The sequence below is a fragment of the Falco biarmicus genome, chromosome 3 (assembly GCF_023638135.1).
Source record: "Falco biarmicus isolate bFalBia1 chromosome 3, bFalBia1.pri, whole genome shotgun sequence".
Taxonomy (NCBI): domain Eukaryota; kingdom Metazoa; phylum Chordata; class Aves; order Falconiformes; family Falconidae; genus Falco; species Falco biarmicus.
The window spans coordinates 37,770,326-37,784,317 of NC_079290.1; the positions used below are offsets into that span (position 1 = coordinate 37,770,326).

Genomic DNA, 13,992 nt, shown 5'->3' on the forward strand with positions numbered 1-13,992 from the left:
GGAGCGGGGCGCAGGCTTCTGCAGAGCAGCTCAGAAGCCCAGTTTCTCCTCCCAAGAAAAAGACTCCAGAGCACGGTTGGCTTCTTTTTTCATCCACCCCCCCGCTTTTCTTTCTTTTCTTTTTTTTGGTTTTGTTTGGGGGTTTTTGTTTTGTTTTGTTTTAGGATTTCTTCCCGCGGATGAGCGGCTCTTTCCACGCGCACTGCCAAGGTCCATCCTTCCTCCCCGGCCGCGCACACGGCACTGGGCGTGTAGCCGGGGCTCTATGTAACGCCGCCGGCACGGCACGGCCCCGCCACTGCCCCGCCACTGCCGCGCCGCCCGCCCGCCCGCGGGGATCCCGGCGGCGCCCGCCGCCGCTGCCGCCCTCCTCCGGGCGCGCCCCGGGCCCCGGCCCCTGCCCGCTGCCGGTTCCCCCCCGGTCCGGGACGGCTGCCGACCTCCCCCGTGGCGGAGCGGGATGCCTCCTCCCCTGGCGGCCGGCCAGCCGTCCGCGCCCGCCTCGCCGCGCTGAGCCCGCCGCCGCGGTCGGGAGCACCGCGGCCGCTGGCGGAGCAGAAAGTGAAAGTACCTGCCGCCGGCGGAAGCCCCATGGGAAAAGCACAGCCCGGCCGTCCCGCAGCCGCCTCTGACAGCGCCGTGCCCCGCCGCGGCAGGCGGGCGGCGGGGGGGTGCTGAGCCCCGGCTGGCCCCCGCGGCCCCTCCGGCCCCGCAGCGCGGCGCTCCGCGGGCTGCAGGCACCATGGGCCAGGCGGCGCCGCCACCATGACCGCGGAGCCGCCGGCGCAGCGCCCTGCCGCCCAACCCGCGGACCATGTTCCATGGTAAGGAGCGCGCACCGCACCGCACCGCACCGCACCCCGCCGGGCCGCGCCGCTCTGCAGGCGCCGGCGGGCAGAGCCGCTCGGGGCGCCCCGCTCCACCTGCGCCCGCCCGCGCCGAGCTGTGCTGGCTCCGCGCCGCTCCGCGCCCCGGCCGCGCCGGCTCCTCACCCGCTCCGCTGTCTCCGCGCCGCCGGCCCCGCTGCCTCGCCGGCTGTGGCAGCGCGGTGCCGCCCGGCGCCCTTTTAAACCCGCGGTGACGGCCGGGGAAATTCCCAGGTTTGTTTTTTCTTTCCTTTCCCAGCTAGAATGAAAGTAAAAGCGGCCGGTTCCCATCCCGCCCGCTGCCGGGAAGCGGGGCGCGGGAGCGGGGCAGGCAGCAGGAGGGTGCGGGGCGGGGGCGCAGCGCCCGGCATCGCCCCGCGCCGCTGCGCGCTGCTCCGCGGGCACCTGCCGCCCCCGGGCGCCGCCGGAGCAGGTGCCGCGCAGCGCAGGGGGCCTGGCCCCGGCGCGGCCGAGCCGCGTCCCCTCGCCCGGCGGGCGGCGGCGGTGGCCCGCGGAGCCGCCTCCACCCGCCCGCCCCCTCGCAGGGGCTCAGCGCGGCAGGGCCGGGCGGGCTGGCCGTTACCGGCGCTCCGCTCGGGGCTGCGGAGCGGAGCGGAGCGCGCGTGCTGCTCGCGGCGGTGCGGGCGGTTGGCGGGGGCCGGCGGGGGCCGCGCCTCGGCACGGGCGCGCCTGGAGCTGCCGCTTCCCGGCTGCATGCTTGGGAGGGGATTTTTAATTGAAAAAAGAAGAGGTTTTTTTTAATATATATTTGGAAATACTGGAATACCAACTCTTCCTGACTTTCCTGGGAGAATTTTTTTGGGCTTTCCAGATACGACTTCCAAGGTTTGGGGAGTTTTCCGAGGGATGGGGTATTACCAGTAATAGATGCTCTCTTTCTTTCGAACTGCTGGAGCACTGTGGAGCGTTATCTGTTTTGCTTCTTTTGAAGCAGCCTAACTTTAAGGAAATTCCTTCCAATTTTCAGCCTAAAGTTCCTGGAACGTTTCATGACACTCCTCTGATGGGTTCCAGAGAACTCATTAAGAACGTCTGAACATGTTTCATTGTGATGCTGCAACGCAATCCACTCATGAAAGACTTCACGAGTGTGCAGCATCTCTTTCAGAATTATCTGCTGTGATTCTGCAATTTCCTAATTTAAAAAAGATTAAAAATCTGTACAATACAGAGAAAGTGAAAATAAATAGAAGTGACTTTGCGGTTCTCGCCTATTATCCTCCACTTGCTGTTGGACAAACCAAATTTTAAGTGATGGAGTCTGTTACATTAATTTTAATTTAGAAGACAGTTATTTGTATCTCTTGAAGCATGTTTTTGAAGCAGCATATTCCAGCTGCTCGTATCACTGTTGTTTGGAAACAAGCATTCCAGTTGTGGGGTTTTTTGCACTGGAATCAAGGGGTGCAATGGTATATTGGGAAAATGTTGTCCTGTAGTTGAGTTCTTGCATTCTTTTGTAAACTTCTTTTAAAATATTAAATCTCAGCCCTACGACTGATAATGTGCTTGGCACAGATATTCACAGGGTTTTTCTGTGGAAGTCAGGTTTACACTTGGAGCTTGAAGATCGTAATAGATAGACCTTACCTGGTTTTCATATTTACTACATGTAGGATCCATTTAGCATCCATTTAGCTCTCCAGGCTAGATGTTTTGAGATACTAATAGGCTTTGGTTGATCAGTATATGAAAAGGTTAGAAAATCTGGTTTTCAGGCCATCAAATTTCCCATTGAAATTTGGCAGGCAGCTTGCCATCCGAATTTTGGAATTCAGCTTGTACAGGTAAAAAATTTCCAGTCCTGCTTCTAGGACAGAGGTGTACATCACAGCATGTTCACAAGTAATCTATCAGGAAAGAAAGGCTTTGGTTGTCTGGGAAAGTGGTATGCATTCTGCTTTGAAGCAGCAGCGTGCACTGGGAGTCGGCTGGGATGGGCTGTGAGGGACCATGTTTCTCTGGCAGATGAGCACATGGTGTGGTGTGACTGTGATTCTTGTATCACAGAGCTTAGGTGGCTCAGTATAGATTATGGTCAAGTTTCATTGCTTTCTTTTTAGTTACTCAATAGCTCTCTCTGAGGCTGGGATTAACTAGTGATGCCCAAGTCAGAGATGCCCATCTCTGAGCGCTGGACTGGCAGTACCCAATGCTCCCATCTTCACCAGAGGAAGGAAAATAGGAGCTAGGGTTAGGGCATCCCTTCTGCCTCTCCTGGCAGAGACCCCACAGTTACTCTGTATGCGTCTGTTGTTCTTACTGAGTAGCAGAGATGGGTAGAAACAGCTCATAACTAGTGCAGGAACCTGCTGTGATCTTTGCTAATTCTCCAACCTAAATTTCTAAGGTTTTTTTTCCAAATAATTTTCCAAATACTTAAATACATTTAAGTATTATCCTCACCAGTCTAGCTGTAGGCCAGAGTATGCAGAGAAGGTGGTGTTGCTGCCTTATCCCATGTTATGGCTGCTAATAGGTATTTGTACATTTGGTCAGCCCCAAAATGTGTATAAACACACTTTTGATGTAAGGACACATTCACAGGCATTTGTAGAATTTACCATATGAAAAATGGACAATTACAGTGAGATTCAGCTGCAGATTAAGACACAGGAATGTCTACACCTATTTGACTAAGACGCACGCTTGCCTACATACATACTAGGTGGTTACGGTCCAGTTATGGTCAATGGAGAGACCTTGTCAACGCTTGCGGTGAAACCTAGAGATTAATTCAGCCCAAGAAGACACCAAGTAGCTGGTCAGCTCAATAGCTGTAGGCTCTTAACACGCTGGCTAAACCACCCTCGAATATGAGGGAGTTTAGACACCCAAGTAGTGTCTTAACCTGGAGCTGAATCCTTCCCTCAAGGTACAAGTCATTTGGTTGTACAAAGGTCCCTTTTAAACTATTTTAACAGATTAAAGAATATATTTGTTAATACAGCATACAGTCTATGGCATTTAATATGTACTTAACTGCTTTTGTTGTAATCCAGCTGTTTTTAGATCTATCTTCTGGGTTCTGCCACTGCTCCTTGTTCTATCTCCAGTGAATTCATCTAGTTGTGCAATGGGAAATAAAAATGGAATCCGTGCGAAGTATGAGAATATACTAAGCCATGACATCAATGAGCTGGTAGGTAATAGCTCTTGGGCTTTCAAAAAATAATGGTTATTTTTAGATTATAGAAAATAATAATTAAAAAAAGCTCTAATGTTAACATACGATAAAAGACCAATTTAAAATCACACATTATCCTGTAATGGTGGATTTATTTGAGTATGTGCAACAATTCAGTCTCTTTAAAATCTCTGAAATCTGTGGATGCTGCCTATTTGCATGTACAAATACTGTGATGCAGGTATTTGTACCTGTGTACCATGTAGTTAGATACATGTACCATTTGGCCCTAAATAGTATAATATATTACATTAAAAAGTACTCTTTTCTTGAAGTAATTTCATGACTACTTCTGTTTGTATCTTCTTATTAAGAGAAGAAAGCATTAAACAATCTGTAATTTATTCTACTAATTGTAGACTTCTTGACTGAAGTTTTTATGTTGTCCATTGAATACAAATGCAGAGGCCACAAAATTCATACAACAGAAAAAGTTTCTTTGTCTTCTACTTGTTAATATATCTTGTTTAGTCAACAAAGAATCAACTTTTCTAGATGGCAGCAGAGAAAACCTGAACTTTCTCAGTCGTAAATCTCTGCCATTATGGCTTTATCAGCCAGATTTATTACAGTTTTGCAAAACAGTATAACATTTTACCGATCCATGCTCAAAACCTACCTTCCACCTCTTCATCATGAATTATTAACAATCAAATTCATCTCTCAAGAACACTTTCATGGGAGAAAGCACTCTCTGTAGTTGGATTAGCAAGGCATTTCTATGAAAATGGGATTTTTCTGATAGTTTGTCACTAAACGAGCATTCACCCTTGTGTTGCAGTCTTAAATCAAGATTTATGTGCATGAAATACAAATGATATATAGTGCTTTTCCAAAGGTGAAATCAGGAGACATTGTATTTCTTCACACCTACAATCCACCACCATTCTTCAGAGCATTAGGCCAGTGGTTTCCAGCCTTTCCCTATCAAGACACATCAGCCCTCAACTGGAAACAAAATACCTTTAGGGTCAGGGAGCAATCATTTAATTTTGAAAAGCATTCCAATCATGCTTTGTTTGTCGAGATTATGAAGAGAGAAAGGTACATCTCCACAGATAAATGACTATATCCTAAACAAGGCACCAAAGTTGGGGAGAATATCCATGGCCATTAAAACAGATAAGTAGCCCCTTTAGTTTGTTGTGTTATTTCTGACAAAGACAAGTGTTTCTCAGAGAACAAAAACAAACCCTCTCAGTGAGCAGTTGTAGGACAGCTGACCTACAAGACTAAACAATACGACAGGAGTAACAGCCTCTGGGAGGCAGATCTTGCTGTCTTCTGGTTCTGGAGAGCCATGAGGTGCATCCCAGCTCTCCTTGAGCTGCAGGGTTGGGGTGCTAGAGGGGTGTTCTGGGCCGGAGATGCCTTGCCACTTCCCAGCTGCACCCCAGGGTGCCATAAAGGATTTGAATGGAGCAAAGCCATTCTTCCAGGCATATTTTCTAAGTCTTTGTCATTTTTATCGTAATAAATATTGGGGTTTTAGGAGATATGATTTTTTTAGGAGACTGTATGAGAACTAAAACTGCTACCCAATGAAATAAATAAATAAATAAACAAAACCTTAGTGAGTTATTGTCTGTGAAAAGTAACAGGAATGTAATGACTCTGAAGCTTTTGCTTCCCAGAATAAGCATGCACAAACCACTGCTTGTGCAAGTTTCTTCATTTTCCTGTCTTCATTTTTCCCAGTTTAAGAGAGACTCATTTGCTTTCTATGTAAAATCAAGTGTATAGTCTTATATACACTGTAACTTCACAGCAAATACTATAGACAGTGCCGTTCAAGTGATAGCAACTGCCTACTAGGCACCTTCCTGCATTTGCAGAGCCAAAGTAAATAACTTTGAGTCCCTCAGCCTGATGGTTGAAAGCAGTTATGAAGATGACTAGTGGGTTATATACTAGATCTCTTTAAGTAATTTGATTTTCCCTGACTTTTCTGGGGCCAGGATTTCCTTTATGTTGCTTTCATCACAGCAAATAAAACTGCCTTCAGAAAAGTTTACTGTATGTTATACTAAAGATGATTTGAGGAAGCCAGTGAGAACAGGTGAATGCTTAGCAGGTAGCAAATGAAGCCACAGAGATATAGGTTTTAGGGTATTTATTTATTTATTCATTTATTTATTTATAAATCTTAGTGCTGTATGACTGCAGCAGAACTTCTTTCTGTTGTGGTACAAGCAGAGTTGTGCATTATCTTCCAAATATTCGGGTGGGGGTGGGGGGTGTTTGTCAGTGAATATTTGACTCCCTTAAACTCTTGGTTTTGAAAACACTTCTTGGATGAGGTTCTGTTCATATTGTCGAAATTTGAAATACAGGCATGTTACACAATTAAGTTGTCTAATGTATTCATATGTCGCGACGGAGGGAAGTCTGCTGATCACTCATATTGAGTGACTGTGTCTTCCCTCCATCGCGACATTCATATGCATGCCTAAGTGAGGACATCTAATACAATATTGTCTGGAGCTGCCTTTTTAAAAGCCCTTCTGGTTATATTAGGTTGTCTGGATACAGGCTGAAGAAGAAAGTCAAGGAATGTTGTTGAGTTGGGTTCAGTTGTCATCTCGATGACAAGCGTGAAAGCAGAAGGAAAAAAATACCCATTGATAAAAGATTGTGGTTACGCAAAGGGAGCAACTGATATTGCTTAGGACATCTTCTGTTAGTGCATACGCAAAGTGAGTGCTATAACCTGCCTGGAAGCCTGGGGCATGTATTTATTGAGACAAACATTGTATTTGATGACTGTGTAAGATTTAAATATTCCTGTATCTTTTAAAATGCCAAAGAACTAAGTAATTCAATAGACTACGAATTTTAAATGTTTAAAAGTTTAAAATGAATAGATTTGTGTCCATTTCTGGGCTCCCCAGTACAAGAGAAATATGGAGCTACTGGACAGAGTCCAGCAAAGGGCCATGAAGACGATTAAGATACTGGAGCATTTGCCCAGTACGGAAAGGCTGAGAGAGCTGGAACTGTTCAGCCTGGAGAAGAGAAGGCTCAGGGGGGATCCTATCGATGTGTATAAATACCTGAAGGGAGGGAGCAAAGAGGATGGAGCCAGGCTCTTCCCAGTGGCACCCAGTGACAGGACCAGAGGCAGCAGGCACACACTTGAAACACAGAAGGTCCCTTCTGAACATCTAGAGGCACTAGTGCACTGTGAGGGTGACCAAGCACTGGCACAGGTTGTCCAGGGAGGAGGTGGAGTCTCCATCCTTGGAGATACTCAAAAGCCACTTGGACATGGTCCTGAGCAGCCAGCTCCAGGTGGCCCTGCTTGAGCAGGGGGGTTGGACCAGATGACCTCCAGAGGTCCCCTCCCACCTCAGCCATTCTGTGATTCTGTGAATACCTTTAGAATTTGTAGCTGGATTGGGGTTTTCTTTGCCTGCTTGCCAAGGAAAAGCTCAGAATTGTACACTAACCCTGCTACACTGAGGAGATTCTGCAGAACAGTTTAGTGTGCGCATCACCAGCTGTTAGTAAGAAACTTGGCTCACTTAATTAAAAGTACTTCCATGTTTAAACATAGATGCTATTTTACAGGTAAATATGTCTGCAGAGTATCGTGACAGGTGCTGCAAGAATAAAAACCATGAAAATAGCAAAGTGTTTTTCTGCAATGATACTCAGGTAAAATTTAACGTCTCAGAATTTACTTTAGAGAATACAAACTCAGATGGGTTCTTTGAACAATCCAGTCCATGAATAACATATTGTGGTAAAGTACTAATACCTTTTAATAGTCAAATCATGATTTTCAGGGTTGTTCCTTTTTTGAATTTGGAATCACATGATTTGTCAAGCAAATTGATATTTTTAAAATTAAAATATTAAGCAATTCCATGTCCAAGAAATGTGTGGGGGGGGTTCTGCTAGAAAGTTTCTTTTATATTTTTAATCCAAAACAGTAACAGAAAACTAATTTTATTTTGCCAATGGAAGTGAACATAAAAATTTCCCAACATCTGTTTTCATTTTTCTACAGAAACCATATTTGCTATGCTTGTCACTTCAGATCTGAAAGCTTTAAAAGTAATAATTTGGGCAGATCTCAAATGACAGAAAGCACAACTGTCAGCTTTTGCTGCATATTTTATTATGACTTGATAAAAGGACTGACTCCACAAATCATTCACCATTTCCCTAACTGCATCAGCTGACTTCATTACTGCTATGATTTCTCCCTAACATGTTTACACTATTGTTGTTACTACTACAAACTGATATTTTAAATATTTTGAAGAGATGGCAGGTAGGTCAGATTAGTCGTGTGTTTTACTGAAAAAGAATGGCACTATGAAAGCAAAAGAAACTAATGGTAACTGATGTAGATTTTTTTTAAAGACAAACCAACATAATGAATGTGGCACAGATTTTTCAGGACACATTTTTATTGCTCTCTTTCCAGGAAATAGAATCACTACAGAGTATGGCATGCAACATGCTCAGATTCTTTCATAAACAAAAAATCAGCAAAGACTTTAGATGGAAAGCAGCATTAGTCTCATGTGGGACATTACAGCTTCTACAGTGCAAATGTGAAAGACTTAAAAAAGAAAAGGTGAGTGGCAGTGATGGCCTACAGGTTGTTGGAAGTCTGTGACTTCTTCCTTAGAGCTCTTCAACACACTGTCATAGCTACTTCTCGAAGTCACAACTATCATGCATGTGTTACATGCAAGACAGATTTTGCTCTGTAGAGCGTGTCTTGTAATGGGCATTAAGGCCAGTGCAAAAACTAAGTCAGATGATGATCTGGAAGTCTGTAGCGAAGACATATACTCTGGTTTGGTACTGAAATACCTGAGTTAATTCTCCAGTAAAAGACAAAGGCCACACTTCTGTGAAGAAGGCCTTTAACTTCTCTAGTGTGTAAAGTCATAGTTGTTACTTCTCATTTGGGTTCTACCCTGAGATTAATGTTTATTTTGATTTGTTTCAGTGAACAATTAGCGGGAGTTTCTCCCCATTCCATAATCCCTTCATTTTCACCACAATATCTCAAACTCAACAGGAACAGTTAGATATGAAAATATTTGGATTTATAAGTCATTGGCAGAATCTGCTCTTTGATTGTCACTGAAATCCAGCGCAATGATCTGCAGACTACCATAGCAAAGGAAGAGTGTTCTTTTAAGTGTAGCTCACAGTTACCTATTGAACGCAAAAATACTGACCAACATCAGAAAGTCTCCCCATAGGCACCAGAGGATATAATTCTTCATGATTGCCTTAAATAGTTGGATTGAAGGTTGCCTTTAATTCATTCTTTTCCTCCTTGAAATTGAGAAAATCTTAGAATCCAGAACCAGATCTTCAAAGTAACGTTTGTGTCTGTATTTTGCTTAGCTACCTGTGGTGACTCCAAGGTTTGCCTTACCGTAAAAGCTATCCCTCTGAAGTCATAGAAGTCAAAGTGTCACCCTTGAACCTCCTGCCTAACCTCATGGATGGCTGGTTTTATTTAAAGACCAATTAAAGTCATTTAGGTAAAGTCAAGAACAGCCACTGAATATGGACAAGTCTTCTTGTCTGCGGGCAAGATGCTGAACACTAGGCTACAGCTACCAGCTCCTGGGAATGGGTCTGTCTCGTTCCACCAGGCTCAAGGTACCACACTTGTAGTCCCATCTTCTGAAGTTTGGCTCGCTATTTCAATGGCTTTATTTTTCCAGTCCTTCAAATAATGGAGGATAAATTTTAAACCACTGGCAGAGGCCATACATGTTTTTACTGCTGGTGCACACTGGTTTCAGCTGCCCATATTTGCTGTGTGTTAAAGCCACCTTCTCTCAGCCCAGGGGGCAGGGGTGGCAGCAAGGCTGTGCTCGGAGCGAGAGCTTGAGCATGATGCAGGCTGTGTACCACTGCAGCACGTTCTGTGAGCAACCCAGCTTTCTGGCTTAATTACCATGTAAGGTACCTTCATTATTTATTGAGACGTAATGTTTGTTTTAAAAGATGTCTATATGAAAAGAATAAGCACTTGAAAATTAGCAACACAAACTGTTCTTTTTCAGGTTTGCACGCAGGTAAATACACAAAATAAAGAAGATACAGGAACAAGTGAACAGCCCAAAAAGAAATGTAACCAAGAACTTTGTGAACTGAAAGAAAATATATCTAGCCTTCGATCCTGCTGGAATAAATTTGAAAAAATATTTTCCAGGTGATTCCAGGTGAATCCTGCTTTTTTTCCTTCAAAGTGGTGTTACTTAGTATATTTGCATTTTATATGCATTCTTAGAGTAACTCTGCTCACTTATATGAAAACTTTATGCCAGAATTCTGATGGAAAGCTACTGTACCTTGTTCCTGGTGACGGAATAAACAGAAATGGCTAAACCAAGCTGCTGGAGTCCAAGAAGTGGAAATGAAAGACCAGAATTTGAAACAAAATGGTCCACAGCAAGCCGTGTCCCACCTTTGTGCTCTGGAAACTACTCTGAATTTTCTGATCTTACGAGTAACTTTGTAATACTGTCATATGAAAACATACACTTACATATCTACTGCAATTTATAAACCCATCTTTGAAGCTGCATGTGAAGAAAATAGTATGGAAAAGTAGCTGGTTTCTTTATATCTACATAAAAGACATCAAGGACCAAAGGGAACAATCTACCGAACAAGCCACTGATCTTGGGTCCATTCTGCTGATGCAATGAGGTTCTCAGCGTGGTTATCTAATGGGTCTGCAAGCCAGTTTCGGTTTGGAAAAACAGAGAGGTTAACTTTTTTAAAAAAACCTAGGAAGGGTACTGATTTTTGAGAGATGTAGCACACTTCTACTGGCTGAAGTAGAGGCAAGACAGTGAGACCTATGGAAGGTGAAAAAGGAGATGCCCGACTGTTCAGCTGACTGGAAACAGCACTAGCCTTCTGTATGTGGTTATCCTGCAGTTAGGTGCAGGAGGAGCTAGAATTCCTTACCTTCAGATTGTGATTCCTTACATGCAGTTATTTTATGTAACGTGTTTAACATGTTAGACAAACATGATTTAAAATGTGTGAATATTTTCAGAGAATAATATATTGGCATTTAACTAATGAAGTGTTCATATTTAGTTTTGGATAAATGGAAGTATTTTTATAGTTTGTAACTTTTGCAGTTTCTTACTTTGATATTATAACTCCTTTGGTAATAAAATATTTGTCTTCTGTGGAATTCGGCTGTTGACTTTTGGGTGTCATTGCTCCTTTTTTAGCCTTTTCCCACAGCTAGTCATTAAAAGGACAGGTGGTAAGATAACGTCCAGCTGCTTAGGACTTCCATTATAAAACACCTATTTCTTAGTTGCTTGCAACCTGGCCAGTTCAGGTAAGCATTTCCATACCAGGTCTCTGCCTTGGACAAAACGCTTTGGGAAATCTTTAGTTAAAGTCAGCCTTTTGTTTCCTGGTTCAGAGTAAAGTAACATATGTTGTTTTATCTGTGTTAAAAGAAATTTTCTGTGGAACTACTCTGAAAAATTTTTGGTATTCAGAACAAAGACTTGGAAAAAATGGTGGAGTGTGCTTTAAAGAACTGTACAGATCCCCTTTGAATGGAATAAGATTGCTGTATGGAATTCATGAAATTCAGTGTGCCTTACTGCTAATGTGAGGGAAGAGGTTAAGAGCAATGCAAACACATTATCTTTTCCTGAAATACACCCACTCCAACCCCCTCACCTATTTATGGTGAAGAGACTTGTGGTAGGAGTATCATCTTTGGAAAACTGTGATTGAGACTTTCACATATTCTCTAGCTTTTGATGTAAGGGATTGCAACTTTAACTCCAAACACTGAAAAAACCCGCCAAACCTAACCCCAACCCATAACTCTTTTATGTAATAGGAAAAAGAAGCAGATTTCTCTGTATCATACTGCAGGTAAGAGAATGTAGCCGCTATTGTAAGGACTTCTCTAGAAATCCCTTCTACTAAAAGAAGTCCCAGGAGACTGAGGAACAACTGTTTTGTTTGGTTTTTTTTTTTTTTGAAATTCAGGAACAGTTTAAAGCCAAGTTTTACTTCCTAGTAACCACTCAGCAAGTAACAGTCAGTGTGAATGAAAAGAAAAACACGTAGATGCAGTATTAGCTACTACAAAACTGGAAGTTCAGTCAGCTCAAATGACTTAATCAGCAGCCCACAACTTCAATCTTGATGCAATTCAAGTAGTTTCAGGCCCATCCTGGGGAAAAGACTAAGGTTAGAGCCAGGACAGAAAAACTGAGTGATTACAGTATTGTGGGTTGTTTTGTTTTTTTCTGATTTCTTCTCTTAACAAGTATCCTGCCTGCCTGATTCTTGTTGCCAAATTTCCTGAGTCACCGCTTAACATGCAAAGACTAACTGCTAAACACAGCGACTTGTGCTTTTTGATTCATTCCTTCGATTTGAGAACCTCCTCTGATCTCTCCTGAAATTACAAATGTGACAACAATAAACTGCTCTGCAGGGACGAGTGAAGGGATGAAAACCTTGCAAGGTATCACCACAATGCTTACTTGCCTGCCACTTTCATTTAAATATTTATTTATTTGGCCACAGCAAAGAAGAAATATACTAGGTCAAATCCACGATGCAGAAATACATGGAATTCATGGGAACGTGTCAAGGGAAAACAATTTGCCCATTTAAATTAGGAGAAAGAATTTTAGCACTGTTGTTGCAAGAGATTATGAGAAAGCAGAAAGTGGTGACTAAACCCTGTGAGCAAGATAATGTTGCACATTTCTAACAGTAAAGATGAGTTAGTGCTCTGTCTATAATGAGAAGGAAGAATTTCTGGTGTTTAGAAGCCAGATCAAGGAAGGCCGCTGGAAAGGAATGTTCAAATCTCACTTTACACCATCATACAGGTGTTTATAGCTGTAGTTCTTTATAGCTAAAGTTGCAGGAGTAAACCTCTCCTGGCTGGTTACACGTTTTCTGCCAGTTCCATCTCTTCAGCTTTGTGCAGAGCAGAAGAGATGTAGGCTTTATGATAGGTTTCATTCAGCAGCTACTCAGGTTTCTGTTGAGTTTCGGTGCTTTTTTTTTTTCCTCCCACTATCTGATTGGCACAGTTCATAGTAAACTAGAATAAAGAGGAAGCCAGCATGAAAAATATCATTGAATCTCAGCCTGACAAGAGATTTTGCAGACTCTTGGCACATAAATGAATGTCATTCAGAATGAAGGGAAAACTTTATCTGCCTTCCCCTGAATAGGGTGTGGTGAAGTAAACAAGAGCCCAGCAGGAGGAACTTTCCTCTAAAAAGACAAAATAAAAAAGAGGAATTGGTGTTTACTCATTTGTATTTAGCCCAAAAAATCAGGAACCCAAACCCTTGTATTACAACTTCTGCTCACGTAAGTGAACTTTACAGTAACTTCATGTAACTTCTGCTTTTTTTTTTAATCTGCTTAATCATTTCACCAAAAAAATTCATGCTCTAATATCATGAAGGAAAGAAAATCCAGATCAAGCTTAGGCTATATATCATACCTGACAGCTTTAAGAAGAAAAAAAAAAAAAAAAGATAATTTACTACAGATATCACAGTGATAGGGGTCTATATAAACTAAACTCTTCATATAGTTGGGAAAAAGACAACATAGACTGTTAATTTATATAAGCAGATCACACTAAAAATCTGTTATGCAGTATTTTTCAAGGTCACTGAGGAATCCAAATCTGATCTTGCAAGTCAATTAAAAAACCCTATCTTTTGAAAAGAATAGCTACGTGGTTCTCTCCCAGTCACTAGAAGACGACAGTGGATGGTCTTCACATCAGGTCTGGTGTACTTGAGACCAAAGACACCACAATATTCATAAGGTTGAAGTGATGTTACCTATATGCCATTTTATTTAAGACAGTTTCACATTTGGCTACAAAAATGCATGCATCACAAGAAG

The 13,992-nt window shown here is 43.0% G+C and overlaps 1 protein-coding gene across 3 annotated transcripts; it reads left to right on the top strand.

Moving 5' to 3' along the window:
* On the top strand, positions 1 to 11,274 carry IL7 (interleukin 7). Of its 3 annotated transcripts, none has more exons than XM_056331791.1 (5): positions 6 to 824; positions 3,890 to 4,029; positions 7,645 to 7,731; positions 8,510 to 8,662; positions 10,122 to 11,274. In XM_056331791.1, the coding sequence occupies exons 1-5, from the start codon at positions 815 to 817 to the stop codon at positions 10,272 to 10,274; spliced, it is 543 nt and encodes a 180-aa protein (XP_056187766.1). In that variant the 5' UTR covers positions 6 to 814; the 3' UTR covers positions 10,275 to 11,274. The 3 variants fall into 3 exon arrangements, with proteins under 3 accessions (XP_056187768.1, XP_056187766.1, XP_056187767.1); XM_056331792.1 differs by lacking the exon at positions 6 to 824 and adding an exon at positions 840 to 1,100; XM_056331793.1 differs by lacking the exon at positions 7,645 to 7,731 and having other exon boundaries at positions 1 to 824.
* Positions 11,275 to 13,992: the final 2,718 nt, after the last annotated feature.

Bases quoted from the DNA above. Each gene is read 5' to 3' on its own strand.
- IL7 (XM_056331791.1), top strand. The intron at 4,030-7,644 runs GTAGGTAATAGC...GCTATTTTACAG, and splicing joins GCCATGACATCAATGAGCTG to GTAAATATGTCTGCAGAGTA. The intron at 7,732-8,509 runs GTAAAATTTAAC...CTCTCTTTCCAG, and splicing joins TTTTCTGCAATGATACTCAG to GAAATAGAATCACTACAGAG.